This window comes from Syngnathus scovelli, chromosome 4, assembly GCF_024217435.2.
Source record: "Syngnathus scovelli strain Florida chromosome 4, RoL_Ssco_1.2, whole genome shotgun sequence".
NCBI lineage: Eukaryota > Metazoa > Chordata > Actinopteri > Syngnathiformes > Syngnathidae > Syngnathus > Syngnathus scovelli.
The window spans coordinates 3850001-3868465 of record NC_090850.1 but is presented as its reverse complement, the minus strand read 5'-3'; the positions used below and the strand labels follow the sequence as shown (position 1 = coordinate 3868465).

At 44.0% G+C, this 18465-nt stretch overlaps 1 protein-coding gene across 3 annotated transcripts in view; it reads left to right on the top strand.

Annotated features, from left to right (window-relative positions):
• LOC137840206 (USP6 N-terminal-like protein) overlaps positions 1 to 12404 on the top strand; it is a 45898-nt gene extending 33494 nt beyond the window's left edge. For 2 of the 3 annotated variants that reach the window (XM_068650386.1, XM_068650387.1), the window contains exons 6-14: positions 1667 to 1774; positions 2087 to 2196; positions 3420 to 3468; positions 5924 to 6044; positions 6273 to 6367; positions 6475 to 6540; positions 7226 to 7325; positions 8792 to 8944; positions 9259 to 12404. In XM_068650386.1, the coding sequence (XP_068506487.1) occupies positions 1667 to 1774; positions 2087 to 2196; positions 3420 to 3468; positions 5924 to 6044; positions 6273 to 6367; positions 6475 to 6540; positions 7226 to 7325; positions 8792 to 8944; positions 9259 to 9863 (1407 nt within the window). In that variant the 3' untranslated portion in view covers positions 9864 to 12404. Of the gene's footprint in view, positions 1 to 69; positions 547 to 1666; positions 1775 to 2086; positions 2197 to 3419; positions 3469 to 5923; positions 6045 to 6272; positions 6368 to 6474; positions 6541 to 7225; positions 7326 to 8791; positions 8945 to 9258 lie in introns of those variants that run through there. The other variant, XM_068650388.1, reaches the window with a different exon arrangement.
• The last annotated feature ends 6061 nt before the right edge of the window (positions 12405 to 18465 follow it).

Below are 18465 nucleotides of genomic sequence, written 5' to 3'. Positions count from 1 at the left end.
AGTAGCAGCCAACATACATATCTAAAGAAAGAATGATGTAAAAATAGTCTGTCTGTCCCGAATGACAATAAATGGGCTGACATTATTGAGTACCGTGTTTTTCGGACTAAAAGTCGCTCCGGAATATAGGTCGCATTAGCCATAAAATGCACAATAACGTGAAAAAAAACATATATAAGTTGCTCCGGAGTATAAATCGCATTTTGGGAGAAATGTATTTGACAAAATCCAACACCAAGAACAGACATGAACGAGCAACAACAGGCTAAACGATAGGTATGCTAACGTGACATAAACAGAAACGAAGAGGTGAGAACGTGCCTGACGTAACATTCAGAGTTATTCAAATAACTTTTACATAAATAACACGTTTATAAAACCATCTGTGTCATTAAATCCATCGATCGTCCTTTATGTCAACAATGGGTGCGTGCCACTGACGGCGCTTGCACTTCAAAATATTCCACAAGCCCATATAATGATATATAAATTTTATATCAAATAACTATGGTGAAGAAGTGGGATAAATACAAAAACAGTGACAGAGTAAGTAGCAGCCAACATACATATCTATGTAGTGGATATTATAAGAAATAATATTATCAAACCATCTGTGTCATTCCAAATCAATAAATCTATTGATCAAATTCCTCGTCCTTTGTCAACAACGCCGCGCGTGCGCCCTGACGTCAGCCTTGTCGTTATTCCACATATCTAGTATATAACTATATTGTAGCGTTAACAAAGTACAAGGACCCAAGCACCGGCGTGGACTTCCAGGCGTGTGGCGGCGTGGACTTCCAGCCACAGAGGTGGAAGAGAGCTCCATAGAATAGGACCGGGCGTGCGTAAAAGCCATGTCCGAGCCCCATCCACCGTCCCCGGACAGCCACCCGGCCGAGCACCGGCCCCCGACTTCCATCCACGGAGGTGAAAGAGTGCTCTGTAGAGTAGGACCGGGTGTGCGTAATAGTTTTAATAATAATAGTTTTTCAAACCTTCTGTGTCACTCCAAATCCTTAAATCCTTCAAACTCTTCGTCCTCCATGTCGCTTACAAACAAAGTCGCTAATGATGCCGGTAGTACGTGGGGCCCTTCGTCATCCCGTGATCGAATCTTTGTCATTTATGTAAACAACCGCCGCGCCGCGTAGTTGACGTCACTTGAAATTCAAATTACAGTAATCCCTTGCTACATCGCGGTTCGTTTATCGCAGTTTCACTTTTATTTTTTTATTTTTGAAAATTTATGAAAAAATTCACATTTAAGTCGCTCCTCAGTATAAGTCGCCCCCTCCCACCCAAACTATGAAAAAAAACGCGACTTATAGTTAGAAAAATACAGTACTACAAAAGAGCCAGCTGTCAAATGCTAATTTTCATGGTAATGTTTTTGATGTTTTGTGATATTTGCAATAAGCTGTTTCTAAACTCTGATACCCACAGATGCCTTAATGCATCTGAAAATTGCTTAAATTTTGTTGCATCAAAATATTGACAATTTTATTATTATTATTATTATTATTATTATTATTATTATTATTATTATTATTATTATTATTATTATTATTATTATTATGATTATTATTATACCATGCCTGACTAAAATTTCTGGTTTTGTATTTGCCACATTTGTATCTCCCTCTGCTCGACTTCATGTTGTCAGATGGTGAAACGGGTGTACAAAGGCATCCCTGTGCAGCTTAGAGGTCGTGTCTGGTGTCTGCTGTTGGATGTGGAGGACATCAAGAAGCTCAATGAGGGTAAATATGAGGTAAACACAAGAATACTTATTCACGATGCCAGCATTGTATTCCGGGACTTGTCTAAGGCCTTTCACGTATTAACAGCAATTCAGACAATACCATGTCCACTGTTATTGCTGCAAAGGTGTTATGGGACAAATTGTAAAATGAAATATGCTCTTAAGCTTTTGGTTATCTCATGAAGCTATGAATGCAGCTTTTGCTTGCATAATTTTTTTCCTGCATAAAGCAATTGCAATCATCATACTTTCATTCAATTTAGTTTTTCATAAACATACATGTGAGTATCTTAACCTGACTATAATGTCTTGATGTCCTAGAAAATGAAGGAGCAAGCCAAACTCTACTCATCTGAGATCAAACAGATTGACCTTGACATCAACAGGACCTTCCGCAATCATGTCATGTTCATGGATCGATTTGGAGTCAAGTAAGTATTCAAATCATCATAAAAGACAAAAAAAAAAAAGGACAACCTCAAAAGACCAAACAACTGACCAACCTGCGATTGACTGGCAATGGGTTCAGGACACGCCCGTGACCCCCATGGGGACAAGCAGTACAGACAACGGATGGATGGATGGAAAATATACGTACATATTTGAGAGCTGATTGAGGATCTTAATCTTATCAATTGATTTAAATTGGGTTAGATGTCATTACATCATGAAATCAGGGAGCGTTTTTCTTACCCATTGCGTTTGCGACCTCAGTGTGGACTAAGTGCAGGCTATGTTTTGGATGGGTTTCACTGGGATTTAGTGTTCTACAGTGTGATGACATTGTAATAGATCACAGACCTATTTTGGAAGAGGCACTGGAAAGTATGGAGCAGTCTCTTTACCTAACTGCAAAATGTATATTTGAATCTAAAAAAAATGTTGGCGAGTTTGAGCTCCATTTTATTAAGAAATTTCTGCAGCCACTGTGTAGTTGATCGCTCAATTCGCCTCACTGTGGGCGAGGGTCAGTCTAATGTTTTGGTTTATGATTTAGAATGTATATATTGCAGATGTTGTGTTGTTGCATCTGTTATGCAAAACAATGACAGTGTTGTAAGCTTCTGTAGAAGGAACATTGGCTTGCAACCACAAATTATTTCTGATTATGACTAAAGTCAACGGAAGCAGAAAATACTAAGTATGAAGAAAATAAAATGATTGAAAGCCCATTGAGCACATGTCGTTTTAGAAAGTTTTTGTTAATGTTTCAACGAAATTGGATGGATTACCTAAGAGGTATTTCCACAGTATTACCTATTTTTAAACAGTGGTATTTCTGAGGATGAAAACAAACTGTTTTGACATGCAGGTCAACCTCTGAAATGTATATGTCCAACTGTTGTAATCAAAATCATTTAGTAAATTCTTGGTACAGTGACCCTGAGTGTTCTGAATAGTGCTTTAAATAAAATACACAAATTATTATTGTTAACTGTTTCTTTGGTAGGAAGCGTGATTCCAAGACACACATCATCTTAGCTTCTTTTAGTCGCAAGTAATTAGGACATTTGATGTTACTGCTATTTGTATGTTTGAAAGATGTGTAGGGTTCTAGACCATGGGCACAAGCATATTAAGTTAATAGAACAATAGTAATGTGGAAATAATTTACTCATTTTCTGACATTGTTACTTTTAACCTTTTTTTGCAGACAGCAGTCTCTCTTCAATGTTCTGTTGGCGTATTCAGCCTACAACACAGTGAGTGACAGTTTTGCCTCCATCACAAAACCCACTCTTGTACTAGTGAAACTCATTGAATGTTAATTAAGATGATTAAAATTTGTATTAGTTTCTTATTACACCTTCAGTGTAACTATCTATAAACCAGAAATTAATTATACAATGTATCACCACATAAATCAAGCTATCAATTGTCAGGAATGAGTTGAGCCAGGGCGACCAAATGCAGCTTGAACCAGGATTTATTGCAGGGAAAAGGAGTTGGAAGGGAGGCAGGTGGGGAACGAACGACACAGACGGGAGGAAGACTCACGGCCAGCAAAACAGACAGACTGACCGACATGAAGTCCCCTTGGACAAGATTAAAATTCTGACCGTGAGCCTTCAGACAGACCGAGGGAAAACCAGATGACACGAACAGGAACACTGGGCACGAACAGGAATGGACACAACAGTAGACACCGACAGGGAGAAACACACGGGCAGGGCTTAAATACACAGGGTAACAAGAGGAAGCAGGTGACAGACATTACGGTAACGAAAGGGGTGTGGCTGAGCAAAGTGGCACGGGCGTGACAGTACCCCCCCCACAAGGGACGGCTCCCGACGTCCCAAAAAAGAAAAAAAATCCAAGACTGTCCAACATGGGCCGGGAGGAAATGGGGAGGTGGCCGCACGTCACACACCGCCGAAGGCCGACTGGGTGACGGCCGCTGGATCCACGCCGCCGGAACTGGTGGCGGCCGCAGCATCCGCGCCGTCGGGACTGGATCGGGGGGCGGCCGCGTGTCATGCGCCGTTGAAGCCGACTGGGTGACGGCCGCTGGATCTGCGCCGCCGGAACTGGTGGCGGCCGCAGCATCCGCGCCGTCGGGACTGGGTCGGGGGGCGGCCGTGCGTCATGCACCGTTGAAGGCCGACGGTGACAGCCGCTGGATCCGCGCCGCCGGAACAAGTGGCGGCCGCTGGATCCGCGCCGTCGGATCTGTTTTGGGGGGGGGGGGGGGCAACCGTGCATCTTGCGTCGCTTGAACTCATCTCCTTGGCGACCATGCAGCAGTTGCGGGAGCCGGCAAAGGGTTGGTCCAAGCGCTGGTCGCTGTGATGGTCGGTGTCTTCTGTCAGGAATGAGTTGAGCCAGGGCGACCAAATGCAGCTTGAACCAGGATTTATTGCAGGGAAAAGGAGTTGGAAGGGAGGCAGGTGGGGAACGAACGACACAGACGGGAGGAAGACTCACGGCCAGCAAAACAGACAGACTGACCGACATGAAGTCCCCTTGGACAAGATTAAAATTCTGACCGTGAGCCTTCAGACAGACCGAGGGAAAACCAGATGACACGAACAGGAACACTGGGCACGAACAGGAATGGACACAACAGTAGACACCGACAGGGAGAAACACACGGGCAGGGCTTAAATACACAGGGTAACAAGAGGAAGCAGGTGACAGACATTACGGTAACGAAAGGGGTGTGGCTGAGCAAAGTGGCACGGGCGTGACATCAATATTGTGGTTTCCTAAAAAATGATGATATTATCATTTCTTTAACATTTCATTATCAGATATGTTATTATTATTTTGCATATTGGAGAATATTTTATTTGCAGAAAAAATTAGAGCTAGTTGTTTGCAGTTCTTTTTCCAGTTCTGTGTTTATGTCGATTTATTTTGTGGCATTCTGTTACACCCCTAGTGGAAACTGTTTCCACATACTTTGGAGTTCACTTACAAAACGGAGAAGATAAATGTGCATTCCAAATATAAGACTGCATAGCCATCCATGGTGATAGAGTTGGCTGTATGTCATGGAATTTGGGGTGCAATTCATCATTGATTTTGCTCAGTGAATTCAAGAGAAACTTATGCACTATATATTACAATGAAATACACAAATTCTAAGATAGTCTACATATTTACCTCATCCTGCTACATTTCTTGACCGTGTCAAACCTTTCCAAATTAAAGACTGAAGGCTTTTTCCCTCACGGGTTGCCACATAAGAAATTTGGGCAAATTTCACGCCGGATGCCTTCCCTGACACAACACTCTGCATTTACTACCCGGGCTTGGGACCGGCACAGGAAAGACACTTGGCTATGGCTGCATTTTTCCAAATTAAAGACTCACATTGTATATTTCAGCAAATCAATTAAATTCACAGTGTTTCAGCTCAGTGTCAGCTCTTGAGCATTCACATACGTAGTTTCTATACAAACATTTCATTTTGTAGTTACTTTTATTTTAAGAAGGTTTTTGTGCATTAATGTATAGTGTTAAAGTACTGTTGCAAGGAGAGGGAAGGCATGCTAGGAATTAGGTTCAGTTCAGCTGTTGGCTGCAACTACTGTGCACAATGCCACAAAAACGCAGAGCATTTGATCATCCTAAAGCTGTGCTGCAGTGTCAGCATCAGGAAAGCTATGGAAACCCGTCTATGTAATTGTTTTCACCTTCTCCTGTGGTCTGCAGGAGGTGAGCTATTGTCAGGGCATGAGTCAGATCGCTGCACTGCTGCTCATGTACATGAATGAGGAAGACGCTTTCTGGGCTCTGACACAGCTACTGGCGAACCAGAAACACGCCATGCATGGTGAGATTATGTTTTGAAGATGACGTATGCTTTCTGAGATGCTGTGCTCCTAAGAATAGGAAAAGGTCATTTTGCAGTTTGCTGCATGTTGCTTTTGGAATGTGCAGGTCAGTGTAACTTTCTATTAGGTGCGCTGCTATGATTTGCCTTCTTTTTTTTTTTTTTTTTTTTTTTTATGTTTCTCCGCTGTCTTGCTCGCAACCTCACGCCATTGTCCCTTCCTTTCAGGATTTTTTATTCCTGGGTTCCCCAAACTTCAGCAATTCCAAGCACATCATGATCAGATCATTTCCAAACTCATTCCCAAACTAAAAAAACACATGGTGAGGCGTGACACTGTTGCATTACCAGTACATCTGTGAACAGTGGAGTGTACAATTCTTCAGTTTTATTAAGGATTGTTGGTTAACCATTAAATGTTTCTCTGTAGGACAAAGAACAGATGTCTGCAGGGATTTACAGTACTAAATGGTTCTTACAGTGTTTCATTGATAGGGTGAGTAAATTGATCAAGATATACTCCATTGACAATTGCACTGAGACACATTTAAGAACACAATACTGAAAGAGAAGGATAGGACCCATTTTTTCCTTTAATCTTCATCTTTGTTTTTTTCTTAGTAGTTGGTTTAAAGTTTTCAAGATGGACATTGGATTTTTTTTCAACAGTTTGGGGAAGGCCTTTTTCTGTTCCAGCATGACAGCAGAGACATGCTCGGATGATTTCATGTGGAAGAACATGTACTATATTACCTCAAGCCATCTTTGGATGAACTACTATAAGAAAGATGATTCTAATTCTTATTCTGAACAACAAAGACAGGCACTCTTTTAAGCTAAACCATTACAAAATCTCTTTGAAATGCCATGCAACATCATTATTATATATATTTTTTTAAATATTATTTTAGCAAATACTACCTTGTGTGTTTTAAATCTCTGGAATATTTCATCAGAAGTAATATGAAGTTTTTATCTATTCCAAACCAATTTAGGCCTACAATCCTGTGGTGGGGGTTTGGCACCATTGGGCCACTATCAGCACTTCTCTTTCCCACTGAATCATTTTGCCGTTCGATATAGTCTGCTGGACGCTAAAAGAAACCAAAAGAAAACAAAAGAAACTCTCTGATTCTGGCCAGGACATGCCATAATCCAGAGTGATGATGTGATTTTTGCAGACACCGTTTACTTTGACCCTACGCCTATGGGATGTTTTCATTCTGGAGGGAGAGCGGCTCCTCACCGCCATGTCTTACACCATCTTGAAGATACACAAGAGTAAGATGTCAAACAGCTTGCCATTTTTTGCTGACATATTAATACACTTATTTATTAATGATAAATAGCACTGCTTCTTAGGTATGATTTAAATGGATGAGCCATTGATCGACAGTACCCTATTTTCTGGATTATAAATCTCTCCGGAGTACAAGTCGCACCAGCCATAAACTGCATAATAAAGAAGAAAAATATATATAAAAGTCACAATGGAGTATAAGTCGCATTTTGGGGGGAAATTTATTTGATAAAATCCAACACCAAGAACAGACATGTCATCTTGAAAGGCAATTTAAAATAAAAATAGAATAGAGGCAACAACATTCTGAATAATTGTACAGTATGCTACCGTTACATGACACATAAACAACGAACTGAGAACATGCCTGGTATGTTAACATAACATATTAAGAGTTATTCAGATAACTATAGCATGAATAACATGCTCACAAGTTTATCAAACCATTCGTGTCACCCCAAATCACTAAATCCAATGAAATATTTATCCTCAGTGTCACTTTTAAACTACTTTGCTTACCCCGGAGGTAGAAGATGCGGCGCTTCCTCTTCTACATCGCTTACGTCAGACTCATCGTCAGTTGCAGAAATTATCAACACAGGCCTAGAGTGACCTCTTGCGGTTTAGTGAAAATAAGATGTAAAATTATATAATAAGGTGTTAGTAAATTCACACATAAGTCGCTCCGAGTATAAGTCACACTCCCCAGCCAAAAACTGCGATTTGTAGTCCGAAAAATAGGGTATATGCTAAATATGGTCAGTGCCACAGATCACTCTGGTTAGCTGTTAACTAGCGAATTACTGCACAAATTATTACAGTTATGCAGAAAAACAAACAAACAAACAACAAAGCAAAGGGCATTATCTAAAATATTAACACGAACATTGCTTTTTACTTAGATGTGCCTGTACTATGTGTGCGTTGGGCAAGGTTGTGTTATGGTTATATGTGTATTGGTTATATGTGCATGTTATTTCATGAAACCCTGACTGTGGATAAAAAATACTTCAAGGCCATGTGCGATATGTAGCCTTGGCAGAGGTGTAAAGTCACAGCTGTGTGCTTGTGCTTAAAGCCACTTTGTAGTGATTCGCTGTGTCCCCCTGGCCACCCCACTGTCAATTTTCTAGCTCCACCACTGTCACCAACTTTAGCATTTGAGGCAGGTACACCAGTAATTACACAAGTCAAGTGACAATGAATTAATACTAACATGTTTGGTTTAGCTCCCAAAAGCAAAACTTAATATAAATTTTAAACTTTTCTATTAACATTCTATCTCTTTATACTTGCAATTTTTTTAGCATTTTATCTAAGAAAAAGAGACAGTCAGCTGAAACTGTAAAGTTTCAGATCACTTTGAGGAATTGTAAGAATACAACCTATTTGTATCACTTGTATGATGTGAATATAGCCTGATGCAAGTGCATTTGTGTTTGCACAGAGCATCTCATGAAGATGTCTTTGGAGGAGCTTCGAGAATTCCTGCTGGAGCGAATTGCTCAGACCTTTTTTTACAGTGACGACATAATCATTGAACAGCTACAGGCATCTATGACTGAATTACGAAAGATGAAGCTGGATTTTCCTCCCCCAGGTACATAACAGTTTTGACAGCTTCCAGATTGTCTTATTTTAGTGCATAACAACCACTACACTGAGCACTACAGCAAGTCATTCATTTATACATAATGCTTTTTCCAACAGTCTCAAAAGACAACACAGGAATAGCATAGATACAACCATTCACATCTACAGCCAATATATAAAATTCTGTGAGCCCAAAATAAATCTGACACACAAACACAGCAGCAAGAAAAAGTGCTAAGCAATCTCAATATACCCCCCCCCCCCTTCCACACACACACACAATATATTCCTTTCACCAATACTATCCACTTGTTTTCTCAGGGAAGCCTGAAGAGTTACCACGTAAGCCTTTAGGCCAGGAGCTGCCATTGTTGCTGAGTCCACTGGAGCCATCCAGAGGAAAGCGCTCCTCAGCCAGTGGTTGTTCTAAAGCAGGACTCAGCTTCCACATCATATCCAACCAGACAGATTCCATATCCCCAGACCAGACTCTTTGCAAAGATATCAATGATCTGCATCCTGTTAATGATGAGGAGGTTCCGTTTCCTTCCCCAGATCCCGTTATTATCCACAACCAGGCCTTGTACAACTCAGATGAATTCCCACTTACCGGGCCACCGCCTTACCAGCCCCCAGAGAGCCTCGCACCCAGAACTGCTGCTCAGTTCTGGCAGTCTGATGAGTGGAGGGTTCAGGTGCAAGCTGATGACTCAGGGCTCCCAGATTTACACTCGACAGACAACCTCACTTCTGTGAACATTAGCCCTGAGGGATCCTCCAGCAAGGTCCTGAGGACACTATCAGCCCCCTTAAGTCTTGCTCAGTCAAAAAGTGAAACGGCAACAGATATAGAAAAATGTACTTCCCTAGGCCAGCTGTCAGATTCTCTGTCCTCCAATAGGACCGTGAGCCAGGACCACCCCTGAACACTTGATGAAAATGCTCATCGTATGTTCAATACCAGCCCAATATTGTTACTCTCCATGAACATTAAATTTTGACTGCCTTGTCCAAATGCTTTGCTCTGTGAACAGGCTAGCACGAGGTACATTTGCAACGCATTGTGTTTCCTACATAGTAGAAATAGCACTCTTTTGTTTCATTTAACCCTTATTTATCCAGGTAAGGAAAGTGAGAACAGATTCTCATTTGCAAGGGACAGTATTTTAAATCTTCAATTCTGCACTATGAAGCAAAAGAAATCCACAAGCTTCAAGCCTTTACTTCACAGCAAAGTCACAACAAAGGGCTGCCTTTACAGACACTGATGCTCCACAAACGTTAGACAAAAAAATGTTTTCGGTTCGGCTTCTGATTTGCTCATGAGAAAAATACATTTTTGCCCAAATGAACACGCACACACAAGTCAGTTTTGCAGTTCGTTTTCTTGCTTCATGATGAGTGGCTGATCATCAATAGAGGGCGCTCGGGCTCATTCACATCAAAAGGGTCAAAAATTATATGAAAATGATATTGCAATATCATTAAAAAATAGTCACTGTATGTTTATATCTATTTTTAGAAGAGCAAGATAAATAGTCTGACGTTATTGATGAATAAAATTGATTTGTTTACATCTAGCATCTCAAACGATGATGTATTTCCGGTGTGAGCACAGCGGACAACAGCCATAGACTCTCATGAATGCAAGCTCCGCCGACGCAATATCTCAGGGCTTTGAGTAGGCACTCTTATTTTAATATACTTGCATTTTCATGCAAGCCTATAAAATATCGTCTGTGGTTGATCTAGATTTGATCATTTGTCTCAAAGAGTCCACATTTCAAAGTGTTTATTGTCATAAGAACTTGAGTACTATATACATCAGAGGTTGAGATGAGAGGCCTGAAAGATGGCACAATTGCAAAAGCAGGGAGATAGTTATTTTTCTTCGTGCAAATGTGATGCAGATTAAGAGCAAAAACAGATTGCTACGGTTTAGATAAACATACTGTTCCTGTTTGGTGACATACGGTTCATTCATGAGATTATGTGTTTGGCAATACATTAATTTCAGTTCATGAGCAACTGTTTTTTCTAAATATTTTCCCCAATTTAGAGTGTTGTGTCATTTTCTTTTAACATTTGATGATTGAACATTATAAAATGGACTATATTCACTTATCATTGGAAAAATAGAACAGTTGTGTGAAATGATAACTGCATGAACAGCTAGTGTAGTACAATGTTGGCACATTACCTCTGTAGAGGCAGCATCTGTTTTCTTACTTATCTGCAATTACATACAGTCAAGTGTAAAAACGTACTTATGTTGAGCTCTAGTTCTTGTTAGACACTAAGTCTGGCAAGATTAGTTTTAAAAAATTAAATAGTGGTTTGGGTGGGTATTGCTTCAATTCCTGCAATTAGGACATACTAATTTTACAGCAATTTGCTGCATTTTGAAGTTGTGTTAATGATTTTCTTTCAAAGGTGCGCCTACGAGGGAGTTTTTAAAATGAGCTTTTACAGTAACTACCCACTAGTTCCTTAAATTGAGAAGAGATGCTTGTTTTTAACGATTAATTTGGTCAGTATTTGAAACCCCTCTTTTTAAACAGTTCCACTCTTTGTGTTTATGATCATTCTATTCCTAAAATATTAGGATAATTTTCACATCAAATTTGGAACTTAAGAACCACATTAAGCTTGATGTAATGTTTAAATTAGAGACGTCAAATTGGGGCATCACTCTTTTTAGACCTACTTTTTTGTAGTTTTGAATTTTTTTCATCAGGAAACAAAGGGTGTAAAACTTTTGCTTGCTCTTTTACCTTTTTTGCTGATATTTTGAGGCCTTAATTGAATATTGCTTACGTACTCATATTTCAAACAGGATCCATCAGACATGAAAAAGTTAAACTCCACTGAAAAATTAACTTGAGGGCTTGCCATGGTGAGCTGGCTCACTGTCAGAATTGCACCCAGTGAAACTGTTTTCTCATGCTCCTTTTTTTGATCAGTTATTTGTGGTTTTACTCTGAAATTGATTCCATCAGTACTGTACTTTGATTATTTAATGCAATAAGAAGCTCAAATACGAAGCAGTCCATTTTATTTTTTATGTTGATTGCATTTAACACCCTAACAAGATTGTTTATATCATTAGTGGACATGTTAAATACATACTAGAACCCGCTTTAGTGTCATAGGACAAGGCGGTGTAGCTGTGCTTAAAAATGGTAAAAAGCCGACATCGTGTAGTTGTTTTAGGTTAAGCAGAGCTAAAGTCATTTGTCAAAATTTGTATTTGAAGTATGAATCCTGTAAATTTTGTTTTCATTTCTTTCCTCCTAATTAAATCGGTGCCAACAATAAAGTGTTGTTCAATCAGAAAAGTGAGCAGAAACCTCTGAATTATTCTGTAATGATTTATTAAAAATTGTTGTACATTCAAATGCCAAGCACATTTTATATTACATTGTCTGTTAAACTCTGGTTCTTAAATATTAAAACCTTTGACTACATTCTGTGTGGTATTGACTCTGTATTCCACATCTAACTTACTGTATTGCACAAAATAAATGCACCTGGGAGGGTCCAAGTACATTTTGGTGGGGGTCAGTGCCCTTGTGTGTAGTTAGTTAGTTAGTTAGTTAGTTAGTTAGTTAGTTAGTTAGTTAGTTAGTTAGTTAGTTAGTTAGTTAGTTAGTTAGTTAGTTAGTTAGTTAGTTAGTTATTATAGCACGAACAAAAGCAAAGATTTGTTAGTTAGAATGATTATGGCATGAACAAAAGCAAAGATTACAAACACTGTTTAGGCCTATTGATGCTGCCACGCTGTTGCTTGTGTGTCCTGTAGTGGGTACGCACCCAAAATCGACCAAGACCAGAAGAAGGCCCCACCCCATTTTTTGAGGCAGTCAGACCAGCCCAGAGATAATCTTACTTTGAATAGCCCGTGATGTTGAAGTGGAAATCATTCATCCGCAATTCTGCATCCCGTGGTGTGTCGGTGAAAAACTTGTCAGGGTCCGGGGTGGCATACTTCTTTTGTCGACAGGGAGCAACTGTGAGTGCAGAGGGCCCAGGTGTGACTCATCAGGCTTGTTAAAGGAAAGCTATTAAGAAGCATGGTGTCAACTGCTCGGTCCCTTCAGTGTGATCACCTCCACGGTTGTGCCTCTAGCTCCTCGCTCATAGTTTTCACGTTGCTCTTCGATGCCACGTTCTTCAGATCCTCTGGTCCGCAGTAAGATCTCCGCTACAGCCACGTTGTATTCTCTAACCAAGTCTTGTGTGTCCTGCTCGTAGATTACCTCCACCAATCACCGCCAAGATCCACCCCGTCCTCCACACACTCCACCATTGCTGTTCCCGCTCCGTGCTTCTGGCTCCGATCATCCCGCTCTACCTCCACCGCAACTCCTCCAATAAACACTCCTCACTCATTCTGGACGTCTGAGTTGTTTTTTCTGCATGTGGGTCAACTAAATCGCTAAAACGATGACGGAACACTCAGGCCAATCAGACCCAGTCGAGCCATTCAGACGCGCCCTCGCAAAACAGCAATACCAACTCCAATCCCTCCAAGCCCTCCTGGAGCAGCAGCAGCGAACCAACGATCAACTGAATGACCAGATTGCTTCAAAACACGCAGGTCAGAGAAACTTGATCGACCAGGAATTTGTCTCCCAATCCAAAGTCGAGACGGAACCTCTCCCTACGCCTCTCGCTGTCTCTGCCCTGGATGAGAGAGGGCTCTCCAGCATAACCCAACGCTCCAAACCCGTGGAGCTAATCATCTCTGGCAGCCATCATGAAATCATTTCCTTTTATGTCTTCCCCGTAAGACAGTCTTCCCTTGTACTTGGTTTCCCCTGGCTTCAGAGACACAACCCTCAGATCAACTGGTCAGAATGTCATATCGAGTCTTAGTCCACGACATGCTTGTCCTCTTGTCTTCAGTCTGCCGTGCCATCTCGCCCGCCCCTAGTACCACCCGAGGAACCTGGTCCGATCGATATTTCACAAGTGCCTAGAGAATACCATGACCTAAGTTTTTAACAAGAGCAAGGCTTCATCCTTACCACCACATCGCCCCTATGATTGCGCCATAGAGCTTCTTCCCGGAGCTCCGCTACCATCCAGTAGACTCTGCAATATCTCACGCACTGAGAGAACCTCATCACCGTCAAACACAGGTATCCTCTTCCCCTCCTCTCATCAGCATTTGAACCAGTCCAGGAGTCCACCCTCCGTAATGCATATCATCTGGTCAGGATCCGCCAGGGAGATGAGTGGAAGACCGCTTTCAAGAACCCGCTAAGCCACTTCTAGTACATTGTCATGCCTTTTGGACTTTGCAACGCCCCCACAGTCTTTCAAGCCTTAGTCAACGATGTCCTTCGGGACTTCCTCGACATATTCATCTTTGTCTGCCTTGACGACATACTCATCTATTCACGGAACCTCTCCGAACATTGCCGTCATGTCCGCCTGGTGCTGCAGCGTCGCCTGGAAAATCGCTTACGTGTCAAGGCTGAGAAGTGCGAGTTTCGCAAACATTCCGTCACATTCTTGGGATTCATTCTCAAGTTCGGCCTGACCCTGACAAGATCAAGGCCTGGACTGGCCTATTCCTGAGAACCGCAACCAGGTCCAACGCTTCCTCGGGTTTGCCAATTTTTACCGCCAATTCATCTGCAACTACAGTCAGACAGCCGCTCCCCTCGCAGCCTTGACCTCTACCAAGACAACATTCACCTGGACTCAAGAAGCCAACGCTGCATTCATCACTTTAAAGGAGAAGTTCTCACAGGCACCAATCCTAATTCATCCAGATCCCTGCAGACAATTTACCCTGGAGGTCGACGCTTCCGACACAGGAGTAGGGCCTATCTTGTCACAGCACTCACACTCTGATGGGAAGCTTTACCCCTGTGCCTTTTTCTCCCGACGTCTGTCACCCGCAGAGAAGAATTATGATGTCGGTGACCGGGAACTTTTGGCCATTGAAGAGTGGCGTCACTGGCTGGAGGGGCACTGAGCAACCCGTGCTGGTCTGGACCGACCACAAGAATCTGTCGTATCTACAGTCCACAAAACGCCTGAATCCTCTGAGTCTCGCTGGTCCTTGTTTTTCTCTCGCTTTAATTTGTCCATTTCTTATCGCCCAGGCTCCCTGAACACGAAGCCAGACGCCTTGTCCCGCCAATTCGCTCCCGGCGAGTCAGTGGAGGAACCAGCTCCCATCCTTCCCCCCAGTTGCACCATAGGCTCCCTCTCCTGGGATATCGAGGGGCTCGTTGCTCAGGCTCAGCTACGGGAACCCGATCCAGGCACGGGGCCACGGGGAAAGACCTACCCTTCCTCAGTCCGTCCTCGCCTAATTAACTGGTTTAATTTGGCCAAATTCTCAGCCCATCCCGGGACCAGCCACACCATCGCGTTGATCACCAGACGCTTCTGGTGGCCATCCGTCCACAAGGACGTCAGATAATACGTTCTCGCCTGTCCCATTTGCGCTTGCAACAAGTCCTCCCATTGACCCCCTGCTGGTCTTCTACAGCATCTCGCCATACCCAACCGTCCCGGTCCCATATTCCATTAGATTTTGTGACAGGCTTGCCCGTCTCACAGGGAATGACCACCATCCTCACCATCGTCGACCGCTTCTCCAAGCCATGTCATCCGCTCAGAAGACCCCAGGCTGCGTTCCAGATAGCTCAGCTTCTCGTCAAACACGTATTCCGTCTCCATGGTATCCCGCAGGAGATCCTGCCCGATCGAGGTCCCCAGTTCATATCCCAGGTGTGGAAACAGTTCTGTTCAGCCCTCCATGCGAAGGTCTCCCTGACATCGGGCTACCATCCCCAGACGAACGGGCAGACCGAGCGCTTGAACCAGGAGCACGAGGCCGTGTTCCAATGTCTCTGCTCCGATAACCCATCCGAGTGGAATATGTTTCTCTCCTGGGTAGAGTATGCCCACAATTCTCATGTCTCCTCTGCCACAGGACTCTCCCCATTCGAGATTTCAACCGCCGCTGTTCCCAGACGACGAGAAGGAGATCGCGGTAATGTCTGTTCGCCACCATATATGACGCTGCAAGAACGTTTGGTCCAACGCCGTCAAGGCCCTTCACCGGTCCATCAAACAGAACCGCAAGTATGCTGACCGACGACGCACGCCTGCCCCACTTTATTCCCCAGGTCAGAAGGTCTGGCTTTCCTCTCGAGATGTCCCCCTCAAGTTCATGTCACGAAAACTGGCCTCCCGCTTCATCGGGCCATATGAATTCCTGGCAGTGATTAGTCCCTCGGCGGTCGGTCTCCGTCTTCCTCCGAGCCTCCGAGTCCATCCCACCTTCCACGTCTCACAGATTAAGCCGGTCGAGTCCAGTGCGCTTCTTCCCCCAGCCGAGCCCGCACCTCCTGCACGGGATCTTGATAGCGACTCGGTCTACCCGGTCCGACGGATCGTGGACACCTGTCGGCGGGGCCGTGGGTGGCAGTACCTCGTCGACTGGGAGGGCTACGGTCCCGAGGACCGGTCGTGGGTGCCCCGTTCCTACATCTGCGACCCTACCCTCATCTCGGACTACTGGTCGTCACTCCCGTATTCCTCTTCTGGGCCACCGGGGGTGCGACCGTTGGGGGGGGGGGGTGTCAGGGTCCGGGGTGGCATACTTCTTTTGTCGACAGGGAGCAACTGTGAGCAGAGTGGCAGAGTGCAGAGGGCCCAGGTGTGACTCAGGTGCGTTAAAGGAGAGCTCTTAAGGAGCATGCTGTCAACTGCTCGTCGCCTGAGTGTCCCTTCAGTGTGATCACCTCCACGGTTGTGCCTCTAGCTCCTCGCTCATAGTTCTCGCCTTGCTCTTTGACGCCACGTTCTTCAGATCCTCTGGTCCGCAGTAAGATCTCCGCCACAGCCACGTTGAATTCTCTGACCAAGTTTTGTGTATCCTGCACCTTCCTCCACCGATCACCGCCAAGATCCACCCCGTTCTGGCTGGACTCCACACGCTCCACCATTGCTGCTCCCGCTCTGTGCTCCTGGCTCCGATCATCCCGCTCTACCTCCACCGCAGCTCCTCCAATAAACACTCCTCACTCATTCTGGACGTCTGAGTTGGTTTTTCTGCATGTGGGTCAACTAAATCACTAAAACGATGACAAAACTTCGAGTCACTGAGCCTTGATTCAGGCATCGCGGCCCGATACCCTGGGCTTTTCCTCAGTTGGTCTTCCTCTGATGGGTTGAGCCATAATCCGCAGGGTCAGGCTGTCTCCTTGAACAGCAGGAATGGAATTTGGTACACGGTGAGCACGCTTCCTGAAGATGCGACAGACCTAGTGGCTTAGTGTCCCATCCTACCTGAACTCAAAGAGTATCCGTGGACCGAGTGGAAGCTAAGAAGAGTTTTGCGTAAAGCAGCCGTTCAGATGATGCGTTCACTGTTAAAGCAGTGCGCCGATTCTCCGTGCTGCTTGGGAGGGCTTGAGTGCGTATCTCCAGAGAAGCGCAGCGACTGAGTGAGTTCCACAAGCGATGCACACACCAGGAGGTCCAGAGTGCCGTGAGACTGGTGCTGAGCTGGGCTTTGGCTGACACTTGCATTTCCTCCGCGGTGAAGGCGGTGCAGTGCAGACTGCATGAGCTCCGTAGATTCCGTGCATCAGCTTGGCAAGTCCGCGCGGTACGGATTGTCGCTCTCCATCGCTCGCTTCTTCAGATGGATGGTGGACACGCGAGTGTCAGCACGCGTGCACGACTTCGCCGGACTCTATTTGACCGCATGTATGGAACGTTTGGCGGAGAAGGTGGCGGTTCTCAAGCAGCAAGGTGGAGTGAGGAGGATGCCGGCAGCATCACCTGCTATCCAGTGAGTGCCGAGATGCTGGAGGTGTTCGTTAAGAACGACGCGGAGCTGTGGGGGCTGCTGCAGTTCTATGAGCATCTGATCTGTGGCAAAAATGCAAATGGTCAGTATAAACCACAATTCCACACCTAACTTGACTTTACTGTTTACGATGGAGGAAACAATTTGCCAATCACACATAGACACATAGTATTGCTCTTAGATAAACAGGACATAGTAGGTAAATTGTATTTTTAGTGTCAGTCGAGTAGAACAACATGAAATTGTGTGTACCAGTCAATCACACAGCACACAGAGACGAACAACCATCCGCACTCACACTCACACCTAGAGGCAATTTGGAGTGCTTAATCGGCCTACCAAGCATGTTTTTGGAATGTGGGAAGAAACCGGAGTGCCTGGAGGAAACCCACGTGGGTACGGGGAGAACATGCAAACTCCACACAGGGAGGGTTGGAGGTGGAATCAAACTGGCACCCTCCAAACTGTGAGGCGGATTTGCACAATTAACTGAATAATAAAATATGTTAATATGCTGTGTTACCCCTGGCATGGGCACTAAAAAGCTTGTATTCCTGGATATGCCCCTGCTAAAAACTACCCACAGTAGCAAACACATTGTTATTGGCATCTGTTTCAGTCACCACGACTAATAACAAACTGTTTCAGTAAAGGCAGGTGCTGAGCTACTGTAGCATCAGACT